A 12,065-nucleotide genomic window follows, 5' to 3' on the forward strand; every position below is an offset into this window, starting at 1 on the left:
GAAGGGACCTCAGTGTGACTATAGTGTCCTGTATGGAAGACTGGGGCCAGCAGCAAAAGGAGACTGAGTAAGGACAAGGCAGGACAGACGAGTCAGGAACAGGACCTCAAAGGTCCTTGCGGACCAACTGAGGAGGTTCAGCCCGAAAGTAAGAACAACAGAGTTCTCACATGGTCTGAAGGGAATGTTGCGAGGCTTGTATCTTAGAAACACTTTGCTGAGTGAATAAGAGATGGCTGGAAGTGGAGCATTCCAGGAAGAGGCTGCTGTGCTCATCAGGCAGGAAGTGAGAGGACTCAGAATAACTGCTGTGGAGATGCAGCATGGCGGACAGACTGAAGGGCTACACAGGAGAAAGAGCAGCCAGGTGTGCTGTGGAGTGGGATGTCGGAGGAAGGACCAAAAGACACTTCTTGTACATCTGACTGAGGTGATCTGGGTTGGCTCAACTTGGGGACATCAGCACTTCTTCCTAAAACTTTGGTGGTGACCTCAAAGTTCACACAACTCAAGTGTCACTAGGAGAGAATGAATCTTACCCTCTTAACTGCATGTCCCTGAGAATTTGAACTCTGTAAACACTCCTGTTTGTGGGGGATTATTGCGGCCTCTGCTCTTCCCCACTAGCTCTCCCCCTCTGGGCATCCCATACACACAGCCATCTGGATTACCAGTGTGAGATTCTGCATGTTGGCCATCCAGTTGCCACGGAAATGCTTCTGTAAGTTTTTCAGGACAGTCTCCATCTTCAGTCTTACTCCTCCAATCCAAAAACAGCAAGTAAGGGGCTAGGCCTTAACAGGAAAATGAACCCATGCTCCCATCTCTCCTCCAAGCCTCTGGGAGCTTGGAGACAATGGATGAAGCACCATTGGCCCCAAAGAACAGAGGGCGTTCCCTAGCACTTGAGCGAAAGGTGAAGAGAGGATGTGGGTTGGGTCTCAAGCTGGCACCTGTTCTTGCACCAGGACCAACAGTGGACTGAGCATTCCTGTGTGCTTAGCAGAGAGCAACCCACTTAATCATAAGAAGCCAGAGTCTCAGAAACTGCTGAGTCTGGGGAGTTTGTCAATGCCCTGGTGCCTCTGTGATCATGACTGTCTGAAATAGAAGGGCTAGTTAAAAAATGTCCACAGATGTTTCCCCAAAAAGGATGCTTAGTTCCCTAGTGTTATGCATATGGCTGGGATGGGACATCTGGGAAATATTGAGGATTCAAGTGGACCCATAAATGACTTCAAGCTTAACTGCCAAAATTGAGCTAGCATTTATCCAAATAAAGTTTCCAGATTTGATCAGTTGATCACCTGGCCTCTCTGCATTATGGCATATCGTATCAGCTCTCAGATGCCCCTGCTAGAGGGACCAAGCTTTTGGGGTATGTCTGAAACAATGCAGGTTTCCACCGATTCAGTGGTTCACTTACTTCTCTGAAGCACAAGGATGGTGAACAAGTAATACAGTGCTTCTAACGCTGCTGCACTGATCTCTTGGCTGGTATCCAGGCAGAGGAGGCTGAAGGTGCCTATCAGTTTCCCGATTATGGAGAATGATGCCATGTTCTAACAGGAAGCAGAAATGGTTACCTCTCCTCCTCCTGAGGGGGCTTCTCCCCACTAAGGGGCCCCACCCAAACTTTTTCCTTCTACATTCCTTTATCATCATCTCTATGTGTCCCAATCCTTCCTACCCGACAGTCTCCTAGCTAAGAAAAGCTCCCCTGGAGGACATGCAGGGAAACGAAGAGCCAGAGCTTTGAAATAAATTACCCAGTGGGCACTGGGTCAGCATCCAGTGTATAAGCCAAGGACACCAACCAGGCTCATCCAAGCTTATGAAGCCCAGGACAAACCAAAGAATAAATCAAGCCTCTTGATCGTCAGGGACAGAAATAAACACTGATATGGAAAAGCAGCACGTTCACTGACTACCTGCCCCCCAGCTGCCCCCACAGATCCCTGGGCTCAACCAGCGTCCTTGCCCAGAGAAGCAAGGCATGCTGGGTCAGCCTTGCATGGTTCCACAAATACTCACTGACACATCAGAGAAATTACAAATAAACCTCAGCAGTCGGGAAATAGAGCCCAGCGCTCGGATCTGCTTGTGCATTTTGTCTGACTGCGTTAACCAAGGTAAGATGATCTGTAGAAGGGACAGAAAGACTCATCAACCTGGCAGTGGGGCAGGGCTTCCTTCCTGGCTTGTCCTGTGTCTACCACTGACAACCAGAAAGACGAGCAAGACGGAGCTATAATGAGCATTAGGGAAGCCCCGACCCGCTGAAATTGGTAAGGCAACTTCTTAGTCACTCAATCTGTTGCCTTCTGAGCCTCTTCACACAGGAAATGCTTCAAGAGAGAGCATGGTACACCTTCAAGGGCAAGAAAGAGCAGCAGGGAGTGGAAGACAGAGTCATCCCGACAGCATTTACATTAACCCCCTCCCGCTAGGCCAGGCTCAGGAGCGAGTATCCTCTGAAGGGTGCACTCGGAGCCAGTGGTTTCTAGGTCAAGATAATAATGTGCTTCCAGAAAGGCTTCTGTGGACAAGAACTCACGTTATCCTGGGAGCTCACATCATCCTGAGAGATGGCATTTTTATTGCTATTTTAGGTTGAGGTTCCACCAGTGGGGAGGGGCCTTTGTCCTGCTGGGTGCTCACTTTTGAAAAGTGGATCTGGGGTCAGAGCTGAGGACCAGCTCCTGTTCTCCTTATCATGGACATTCATGTGAAGACGGGGATAGCCTGGGTCACAGCGGCACAGGTCTTTAATCCCAGCATTAGGGAAGTAGAGTCAAGCAGATCTCTGAGTTCGAGGCCAGCCTGGGGTCTCTGAGGGGTACAGAGGGAGTTTAGGACAGCCAGGCCTACACAGGGAAAACCTGTCTTGAAAAAGCAAAGAGAGAGAAAAGAAAAAAGTAGACCGTGTGTAAAGAAAAGAAACAAAAAAGATGAGCTGGGACAGTGGCTCAGTGATACAGCATTTGCCTGAGGACATGAGTCCAATATCTAGCAATAGGGAGAATAGGAAACAGAGGTGAGGAGGGAAAGGCCGAGGGACAGGGTGGGAGGCACCATCCATACCTGGAATCCAATACAAACTCGGGCATGTCACAGATATATTCTTAAAATCTAGAATTAAGCTGGTCTGGGTAGCTTACACCTATAACCCTAGCATTCAGGAGACAGAGGTAGGAGGACTGTTGTGAGTCCAAGGCAAGCCTGAGCTTTATTTCTTCATGGGCAATGACTCAATATGTTATATTTTTAACAAAAGAGTCTTACCATCAAGTTCTGCTGGGTAACCAAGAGAAACAGCAGTAGCCTGTATTGTTGAGGGGGTCTATGGAAATATCCCTTGACTGACAGCTTGAAGGAAGGCAACTCACACCTGGCAGTAGTCTATGGTGTCTGGTCAAGGCATTATTCCTCTGTATAAGAGAACTCCACTGGGGGCTGGAGAGATGGCTCATAGGTTAAGAACATTGGCTGCTTTTCCAGAGGTCCTGAGTTCAGTTCCCAGCAAACACATAGTGGCTCACAACCATCTATAATGCGGTCTGGTGCCCTCTTCTGGTGTGCAGGTGTACATGCAGACAGAACATTATATAATAAATAAATAAATAAATAGATCTCCATTTAAATTATATATATATAAATTTTATCCTAAAAATCTTTAGTGTTATTCTACTGTTCAAAGTCAAATGAAAATAAATTATGTCACATTATGTTACCGTAATTTTATAGGAAAAAATTCTAAACAAAGTGACAAATATAATCCAAATTTAACCCATTTTTCTGGCCAAACTATCAAAAGCAACTGATAGATTCAACACAATCCCCATTAAATTTCAACATAGTTCTTTATAGACCTTGAAAGGATAATTCTTCACTTTGTATGGAAAAACATAAACAAAAAAAATAGGATGGTTAAAACAATCCTGCACAATAAAATAACTGCTGGAGGTATCACCAACCACGACTTCAAGTTGTACTACAAAGCTATAGTAATAAAAAACAATGCACGGTATTGGCATAAAAACAGACCTGTTGTTCAGTGGAGTCAAACTGAAGACACCGACATAAATCCACACACCTATTGACACCTGATTTTTATGAAGAAGTCTGAAATACACACTGGAAAAAAGGCAGCATCTTCAACAAATGGTGCTGGTCAAACTGGGAGTCTGCATGTAGAAGAATGCAACTAGATCCATATTTATCACTCTGCATAAAAACTCAAGTCCAAGAGGACCAAAGCTCTCAACATAAAACCTAATAGAAATGAACCTGATAGAAGAAAAAGTGGGGAATAGCCTTGAATGTATTGGCACAGGAGACAACTTTCTTAACAGAACACCAACAGCTCAGACACTAAGATCAATGAATAATAAATGGGATCTCATGAAACTGAAAAGCTTCTATAAGGCAAAGAACACTGTCAATAGAACAAAATGGCAGCCTATAGAATGGGAAAAGATTTGTACCAACTTCACATCTATTAGAGAACTAATATCCATAATATATAAATAATTCAAGAAACTAGATATCAAAAACGAAATAATTCAATTTAAAATGGGGCACAGATCTAAACAGAGAATGCTTCCTTCTTTCTTCTTCTTTCTTTCTTTCTTTCTTTCTTTCTTTCTTTCTTTCTTTCTTTCTTAAGACAAGGTTTCTCTGCGTTGTCTTGACTGTTCTAGACTCACTTTGTAGACCAGGCTAGCCTCAAACTCACAGAGATCTGCCTGCCTCTTACTCCCCGAGTGCTGAGATTACAGGCATGGGCCACCGCAACCAGGCTCAGAGAATTCTCATTAGAGGAATCTCAAAGTGGCAGAGAAACATTTAAAGAAATGTTCAACAGTGCTGGAGGGATGGCTCAGCCATTAAAGGCCATGCTCACAACCAAAAATATAAGGAATGCTCAACATTCTTAGCCATTAGGGAAATGCAAATCAAAACTACTTTGAGTGTCCATCTTAATCCTATCAGAATGGCTAAGATCAATAACTCAAGCAACAGCTCATGCTGGTGAGGATGTGGAGCAAGGGGAACACTCCTCCATTGCTGGTGGAAGTGCCAACTTGTACAACCACTGTGGAAATCAATATGGTGGCTCCTCAGAAAATTGAAAATCAATCTACCTCAAGACCCAGCTATACCACTCTTGGGCATATACCCAAATAATGCTCTATACTAATACAAGGACATTTGCTCAACTATGTTCATTGACAATCTAGTTATAATAGCCAGAAACTGGAAACAACCTAGATGTCCCTCAACCAAAGAATGGATAAACAAAATATGGCACATTTACACTTGGAGTATTGCTCAGCTGTTAACAAAACCAACATCATGAAATTCATAAGCAAATGGATAGAACAAGAAAAGGTGAGTGAGGTAACCCAGACCCAGAAAGACAAATATGATATGTATTTACTTATAAGTAGATATTAGCCGGTAAGTAAATGATAACCAAGCTATAGTCCATAGACCCAGTGAGGCTAGGTAAAGAGGAGGGATTGGAGGAGGGGGTATATAGATCCCCCTGGAAAGGGTAAATAGAATACATTTTTGCCAATAAAGGGTTTCTCTGTGTAATTTTGGCTGTCCTGGAACTTGCTCAGTAGACCAGGCTGGCCAGGAACTCAGAGATTTGTCTATCTCTGCCTCCCTGCTAGAATAAATTTTATTCTATTCTAGTGGACTGAAAGCAGGCCAGGATGGAAGTGGGAACAATCAGGAGCAAGGGAAATGGGGTGGAGGGAGAGGGTGTGGGGAAAGGCTGCTGGATTTGGGGACTTTGTGGGGGGGGAATCTAGTGCAGTGGAAACTTTTGGCATCTATGAAGATGAGCCTGATGAGCCTGCTAGTAATGGGGGATACAGTCTCAGCTGGCCATCTTTATAGCCAGTCAAGGCTTCCTGTGTGAGTCTGTGTTACATTCAATTGAATTGTTGGCCAAGTGTGTCCCATGGAAATCCCCAAATAACCCAGGTTGATGCTAAAAGAAAGGGTTGCTCTCCACAAACTATGGCTGTCCCCAGTGCTGAAGGTAACACCCACACAACTTATTGAACATGGAGAAGTAAAGCTGGTATCTACCCCTATTTCTAGTCCCTTTGGTGTGGGAAGGTAATCTGCAGGTTAGCAAAAGAGAAACGTGGATACCAACTCAGAAACAAAACCTTTGACCTGCAATCTGTCCTGCCTGAAAAATATGCTAGGGCAATAGTGGCACAGAGTGTATAGGAGTGGTCAACCAATGTATGATTTGCCTATAGGCCCAGTCCATGAGAAAGGACCCATATTTGAAACTGTTTGAGTAACCAAAAACCAGAGACTAGATAGCCCAAAGACCTAGAGTAAAACCAAATGCCACTGGAGAAAAAGAGAGAAGAAAGAAAGAAAGAAAGAAAGAAAGAAAGAAAGAAAGAAAGAAAGAAAGAAAGAAAGAAAGAGAGAGAGAGAAAGAAATAGAGAGAGAGGAAGGAAGGAAGGAAGGAAGGAAGGAAGGAAGGAAGGCCTAATGGGATTCTGTTACACTCATGTGGCAGTGACTTATATGGCAGTGTCATCATCAAAGAGGCTTCCCCTACAGCAGCAGATGGAAGCAGATGCAGAGACCCACAGCCAGGCATTATACAGAGAGAGACAGTCTAAAAGCGATGTGTCCATCCAATGCTTCCCCTCATAGCTCAGGGAAACCCACAGAAGAGGAGGCAGAAAGAGTGTAAAAGCCAGAGGGGATGGAGGACACTAGGAGAACAATGCCTTCTTGATCAACCGAACAAGGTGCAGATGAGCTCACAGAGACTGAAGCAGCAAGCACAGGACCTACATGGGTCAACACCAGGTCCTCTGCACATATATTATAAGCTATTTAGCTTAGTATTTCATGGGACTTTTAATTATGAGAGCAAGCAGGTCTCTAACTCTTGTGCCTGCTCTTGGGACTCATTTCCTCCTGTTGGGTTACCCTGTCCAACTTTGATATAAAAGTTTGCTTCATCTAATTATATTTTATTTTGTCATGTTTGGCTTTTGTCTCTTAGAAGCCTGTTCTTTTCTAATGAGAGACAGAAAGAGTGTGGATCTGGAGGTGAGGGAAGGGGATATGGGAAAGAACTGGGAGGAGTGGAGGGAGGAGAAACTACAATCAGGATATACTGTATAAGAAAAGAATCTATTTTCAATTTTAAAAAAAAGAGAAAAAATGCAGACAGCTATTTTTTAAAAGCTGATAAAAAATAACCCATTTTAATGAAAGGTTAAAAACTTTTGCACAGTGTTATTGTATTTTGTTATATATATATGTATATATATATACATATATATATATATATATAAACGTATGACAGTCTCCCTATTTAGCCCAGGTTTGCCTCAAACTCATTATCATCCCCCTGTTTCTGCATTTCAGTGCTGTATGTATAGACATACTCACCATGCCTAGTACCATCTATCTTTGGAGAACAAGAAGCCTAGTAATGAATCCCAAGGACTTTACCCTGACCAGGACTGGAGCTCGGTGCCTTCCTTCCCCCATAAACTCCAAGGATAACAGAGGGTTTGTTATTGTACTCACAGTGAGGTGTCTAAAAAGCACAGAAATGCCTCCCAACAACCACACCAGCAACAGTACATTCCAAAGCACCAAGTCATTCTCCCGAATAGGAATAAATACCTGGACAAGATACCTGGACACTCATATCTCTTTATTTGTAGTAATATAGAATTTTATGCAAAATATCTTACCCCAGTCAATAGCCATTTTGCTCATGAACATTATTGTCAAGGGACTCTTGGCTGCTTTCCTGATTCAAACTCTTTCCCAGGAAGTGAAAATTTGTCAAAACTAGGAATGTTTTAAATCAGCTAAAGATAAAAGAAGTACCTTGTAGTGCTTTGGGCCTCCTAGAGGTACTCATCAAGACGCAGAAGGGTAGCTTAAGGGGTGGACACTGGTCGTCCTCACAGAGCAGTAATGCCAAGCAGAAACACACTAAGATTCAAGTGTAACCCGGACATAAATATGATCACTGCTAATGTTCCCGCATGCCCAAGTTCTAGCCAGAAATGGGTCTTGATGACTGTAGTTCCCAAACATCATCCCTAGAACATCTTGGGGGAGACACAGGACTGCATCCTCCAGTGATGCTCATGCATGAGGCTCTTCAGAGGAGCACCCAGACTGTTGTCAGACTCCTTTCCTGCTTCACCTAGCATAGAGTACAGGAGAGAGTGTGGGCTCCAGTTTCTGCAGCCACCTACCTCCAAGAAGCTCTGCAGTATAAACATGTTGGGCTTCAAATCTTCCATCACAAGAGCTTGTAGCATGTCATCCAAGGCCTGGATTGTCTGAGAAGTGAGGAGACACAGGGTGTATGACTGCCACATGCTTGCTTAGCTTCCTGATCACACCGTCCAGCTCTTCCTTAGGATGAAGGCGCCAGTGTGGTCATGTCGTCCTCGTATCCACTCACTAAGATGTGTGCATCTTAGTCTCCTTAGTGCTGACGTACCTTGACCTTACTACAGGTAGAATCTAGCCCATCTCAAATGGTAGCCAGTAGTGCAATACAGGCTGTAGGCACTTCTTCCAGACTAAGACAGCCCCTTAGGGTTCCCAGCTGTTAGAAAGTCGCTCTACCAGTGTTCGGAGACTTCTGTGTTTTGATTTTGCAATTCTGGGAACCGGAACTGAACCCAAGCCTCTTGTGTGCTAAACAAGTGCTTTACCACTGAGCTATACCCCAGCCCCAACTTTAAAACCAAATATTCTTGGGAAAATTTGGCAGTTCCTTCGCTGATAATTTTATATAATCTATGGGCTTTGTTGCCAGACTATCTCAGATTTTGGATGGCATGTGAGCTTCAGAGAAAAAGGGTATGTGCAGTGACCGTTCCCTGGGAAGCTCAGATGACAGCGAGCAGAATGGAAGCCTTGGGGCTTTGGGCTCCTGAAGGAGGAGGGAGGAGGCCAGGAAGCCAAGCAAACAGGAAGCGGTCCCCAAGACAAATTCATCCCCATGGAGTTCTGGAGCAAGAGACAACAAGGGGGTGGGGTAGGGAGTCACCTGGAGGTAGAGGCTAGCACTCTCCTTTCGGTCTAGACTGGGCGTGATGAGTGGCAGAGAAAATATGCTGGTGACACAAGAGCTGACCAGTTCCAGCTTCTGGCCAAAGTGGAAAGGCGGCTTCACCTGACTTGGAGGAGAAGTGGTAATAACAGGTGATTGAGGGGGTCCTGTGTGAGGTTGAGGTATATTTTTAGAACCCTCTGGGGGAAACTGCTCTGCTACTCTCTGAGGTACAGAAAACTGTGGGCCACTTTCTAATGACTCCTTGTCAGGGAAGGAGAACGTTGATTAGGAAGGCTTCCTACACTAGATGTCCTAATGGATTTCCAAAAGATCCCCCCTGGTCCCAGGATGTAGGCAGATGAAGTGGCAACCACAGACTTTGCCACCTTTATCCTCCAGTCAGGTTCCCAGACTTTGCCTGTCCTCCCAACCCACATGTTCTCAGGATCAGAGTCCCAGAGGCTAGGAGAGGGTCCATGGGGAAGGAACCTCAGGATCACGATGCACAGCATGGCTTGCTCACGCACACTGCTATCCAAGATCTCAGTGGACTCTTCCAGGATGAGTTTCTAGAGACCAAGAAAAATGAGATTTTACCTCAAAAAGGGATACCATTCCCCCGGGTTTAGGACTGTCCCCTTCAACTAAGAGATGTGTCCTTTCTCACCTCAATTTTCTTGGCCAGAAGGGTTTTAGGATAGTAGTTATTCATGTTGCCATTTGTCTGATCACGTACAAGACTGCTCAAGATTTCCACAGCATTCAGAAAATTGAGCTTGTCTAACTCAAGCTGGGACAGAAGACAAAGCATGCCTCAGAGCAGAACCTGAAACCTGCACCCCACACTCTGTCCAGTCTCAACTCAACTAGACCAAAGCATAAATTATGTCCCAGTGCTAGACATCACTAATATTTTGGGAAGTGTGGACCTTCAGATTTTCCCACTGTGCACCTCAGTTCTCAAAGAATTTCCTTACCATCTGTCCTGGTTCCATAAAATCCAGAATTAACTGATAGGCGTTTTTTTCTGATTGGCACAATCCTGAAAAAAATGTGTCATTGGAAGTTAGCTGGTTTTATCAGGTGGGCTGGGAAGGGAGAGTCCCACTTTCCCTCCATTGACAAGACTAGAAAACCACCAAGGTGTCGGATAGGCATCTGTAGCACCTCTCATGTAAACATGGAAGCCAAAATAGGTGTGGACTTAAGAGACTTTCTGCAAGACATGGCCACTGATGCAAAAATGACTGGGAAGAGGAAGGCCTTTAAGTCACTCTCAGTATCCCACAGATTTCTAGGACTGTCTAAAACTGGCTTTAAAATCCCTAATTATAAATGGACTTTGAATCTCAAGTCAGCCTCGGGAGCCTTTATTGTCAACTAGTGGGGAGATGCATATAGCCTTAAGGGCCCGTTGCAATGAGAAGTGAAGATGGAGACTAAAACGGGAGGCTAGGAAAAAACAAAAAGAAAAACCTGATTATCCAAAGTTGACTCCAGAAGGGATAAGACAAAAGAATGAAGGCTATGGCAATGTGGGGCCCCCAAAGCAGAGCGGAAAATGAGCTTGAGTTCAGGCCTCTGTTGCTCTTTCATATCTTCTTGTGTTCCTACAGACAGGGCTTGAAGCCAAAGCTCAATCCTTCCATTTGCTAGTCCTATGGCCTGCAACAGATGAAGTTCTCAGACCAGTTTCCTCAGCTATGCAATGGGAAAGATGGACCTCCATGTTGTGGGGTTCAACAAACTAATAAAAGAAGAGGAATCTTTAGAAAATTCAATCCTTCTCCCACCCGTGGGCCCTGTGCTGTAGTACACACCTATAATCCTAGCATTTGGAAAGTAGAGACAGGTTAACCAGGAGTTCAAGGTTATCCTCAGCTAATAGTAAGCCAAGGGCCAGCCTGACTACATAAGAAGACCCTGTCTTTAAAAATACAAAAATTCTTCAAGGGGATCAGTTGAGAAACTGAAACAATAACCCAGAGAAACAAATGGCAGTTTCCCCAGAGGGGGGTGGCAGCAGTAAGTACACAGATCTGGTGTCTCTGCGATGATCACTAGAAATTGATGATGGACAAGACGTAAGTACGGAAGCCGGAAAGAAGTCGAGATGTTTTAGGGTTAGGAATGTAACTCAGTGGTAGAGCATTTGTCCAATATCCTGAAGGCCCTGATTCTCTAGTACAACTATGTAGGCATAATGTTATTGTGTAATTCAAATGCTGGTTTCTGTACCCCTCATGTCTGGTTGCAATCCTTGTTCTGAGATCTCCTATGTAAACATTGCTCCCCAATTGTCCCCTGATATGCCAATAAAGCAGCTTACAGCCAATGGCTGAGCAGGGGAGAGAATAGAGTTGGGCTTGCAGCCAGCCAGAGGAAGAGGAGTTAGAGGAAAAAGAGGGGATGGAGCCACAGGAGAGATCCAGGGGACATCAGGAGAGGAGCTGGAGTGCTACAAAATGCAAGTATCTCTGAAAGGTATGCTGGGAGGAAACCAGATTAACTTAGAAGGTCAAGAATAGAGAAATAACTGTGAAGCTTATTAAAAATGAGATAACAGAGTCTCTATTTATGTGATATCTGGGTTAAGAAAAAATAAGAAACAAACATGGTTTTATAAAAATAACATTAACACAACCACTAAAAAAAAAAAAAAGTAATTAGGCACAGTGGCATTCACCTGTAATCCAGCCACTTGAGAGATAGAGGTAGAAGGGTTTGGGATTTGAGGCCACCCTGGGCCATATTGTTGAATTCTGAGTCTGTCTGGGCTATGTAATAAAATCATGTCTCAAAAAGCAAAATTAGGTACAAAAGCAAACAAAACCAAAATAAAAAGGGATGGTGGCACACACTTGTATTCCTAGTATTTGAGAGGCTGAGGCAGAAGAATCAATGCAAGTGTGAGGCCAGCTTCACCTTCAAAGTGAACTCTGAGCCAGCCAGTGCCACAGTGCTACATAGCAAGAC

General features: G+C 44.3%; 1 protein-coding gene across 1 annotated transcript in view; it reads right to left on the bottom strand.

The window, feature by feature from the left end:
• The window catches only part of LOC110548417 (maestro heat-like repeat-containing protein family member 7), a 33,037-nt gene that overhangs the window by 20,019 nt on the left and 953 nt on the right, over positions 1–12,065 (bottom strand). The window contains exons 2-9 of the mRNA XM_021636648.2: positions 10,067–10,131; positions 9,757–9,879; positions 9,579–9,658; positions 9,084–9,213; positions 8,278–8,364; positions 2,035–2,142; positions 1,427–1,562; positions 672–760 (exon numbers count right to left, since the gene is read on the bottom strand). Of these exons, the coding sequence (XP_021492323.1) occupies positions 672–760; positions 1,427–1,562; positions 2,035–2,142; positions 8,278–8,364; positions 9,084–9,213; positions 9,579–9,658; positions 9,757–9,879; positions 10,067–10,131 (818 nt within the window). The remainder of the gene's footprint in view (positions 1–671; positions 761–1,426; positions 1,563–2,034; positions 2,143–8,277; positions 8,365–9,083; positions 9,214–9,578; positions 9,659–9,756; positions 9,880–10,066; positions 10,132–12,065) is intronic.

This window comes from Meriones unguiculatus, chromosome 11 (genome assembly GCF_030254825.1).
Source record: "Meriones unguiculatus strain TT.TT164.6M chromosome 11, Bangor_MerUng_6.1, whole genome shotgun sequence".
Classification (NCBI taxonomy): Eukaryota; Metazoa; Chordata; class Mammalia; order Rodentia; family Muridae; genus Meriones; species Meriones unguiculatus.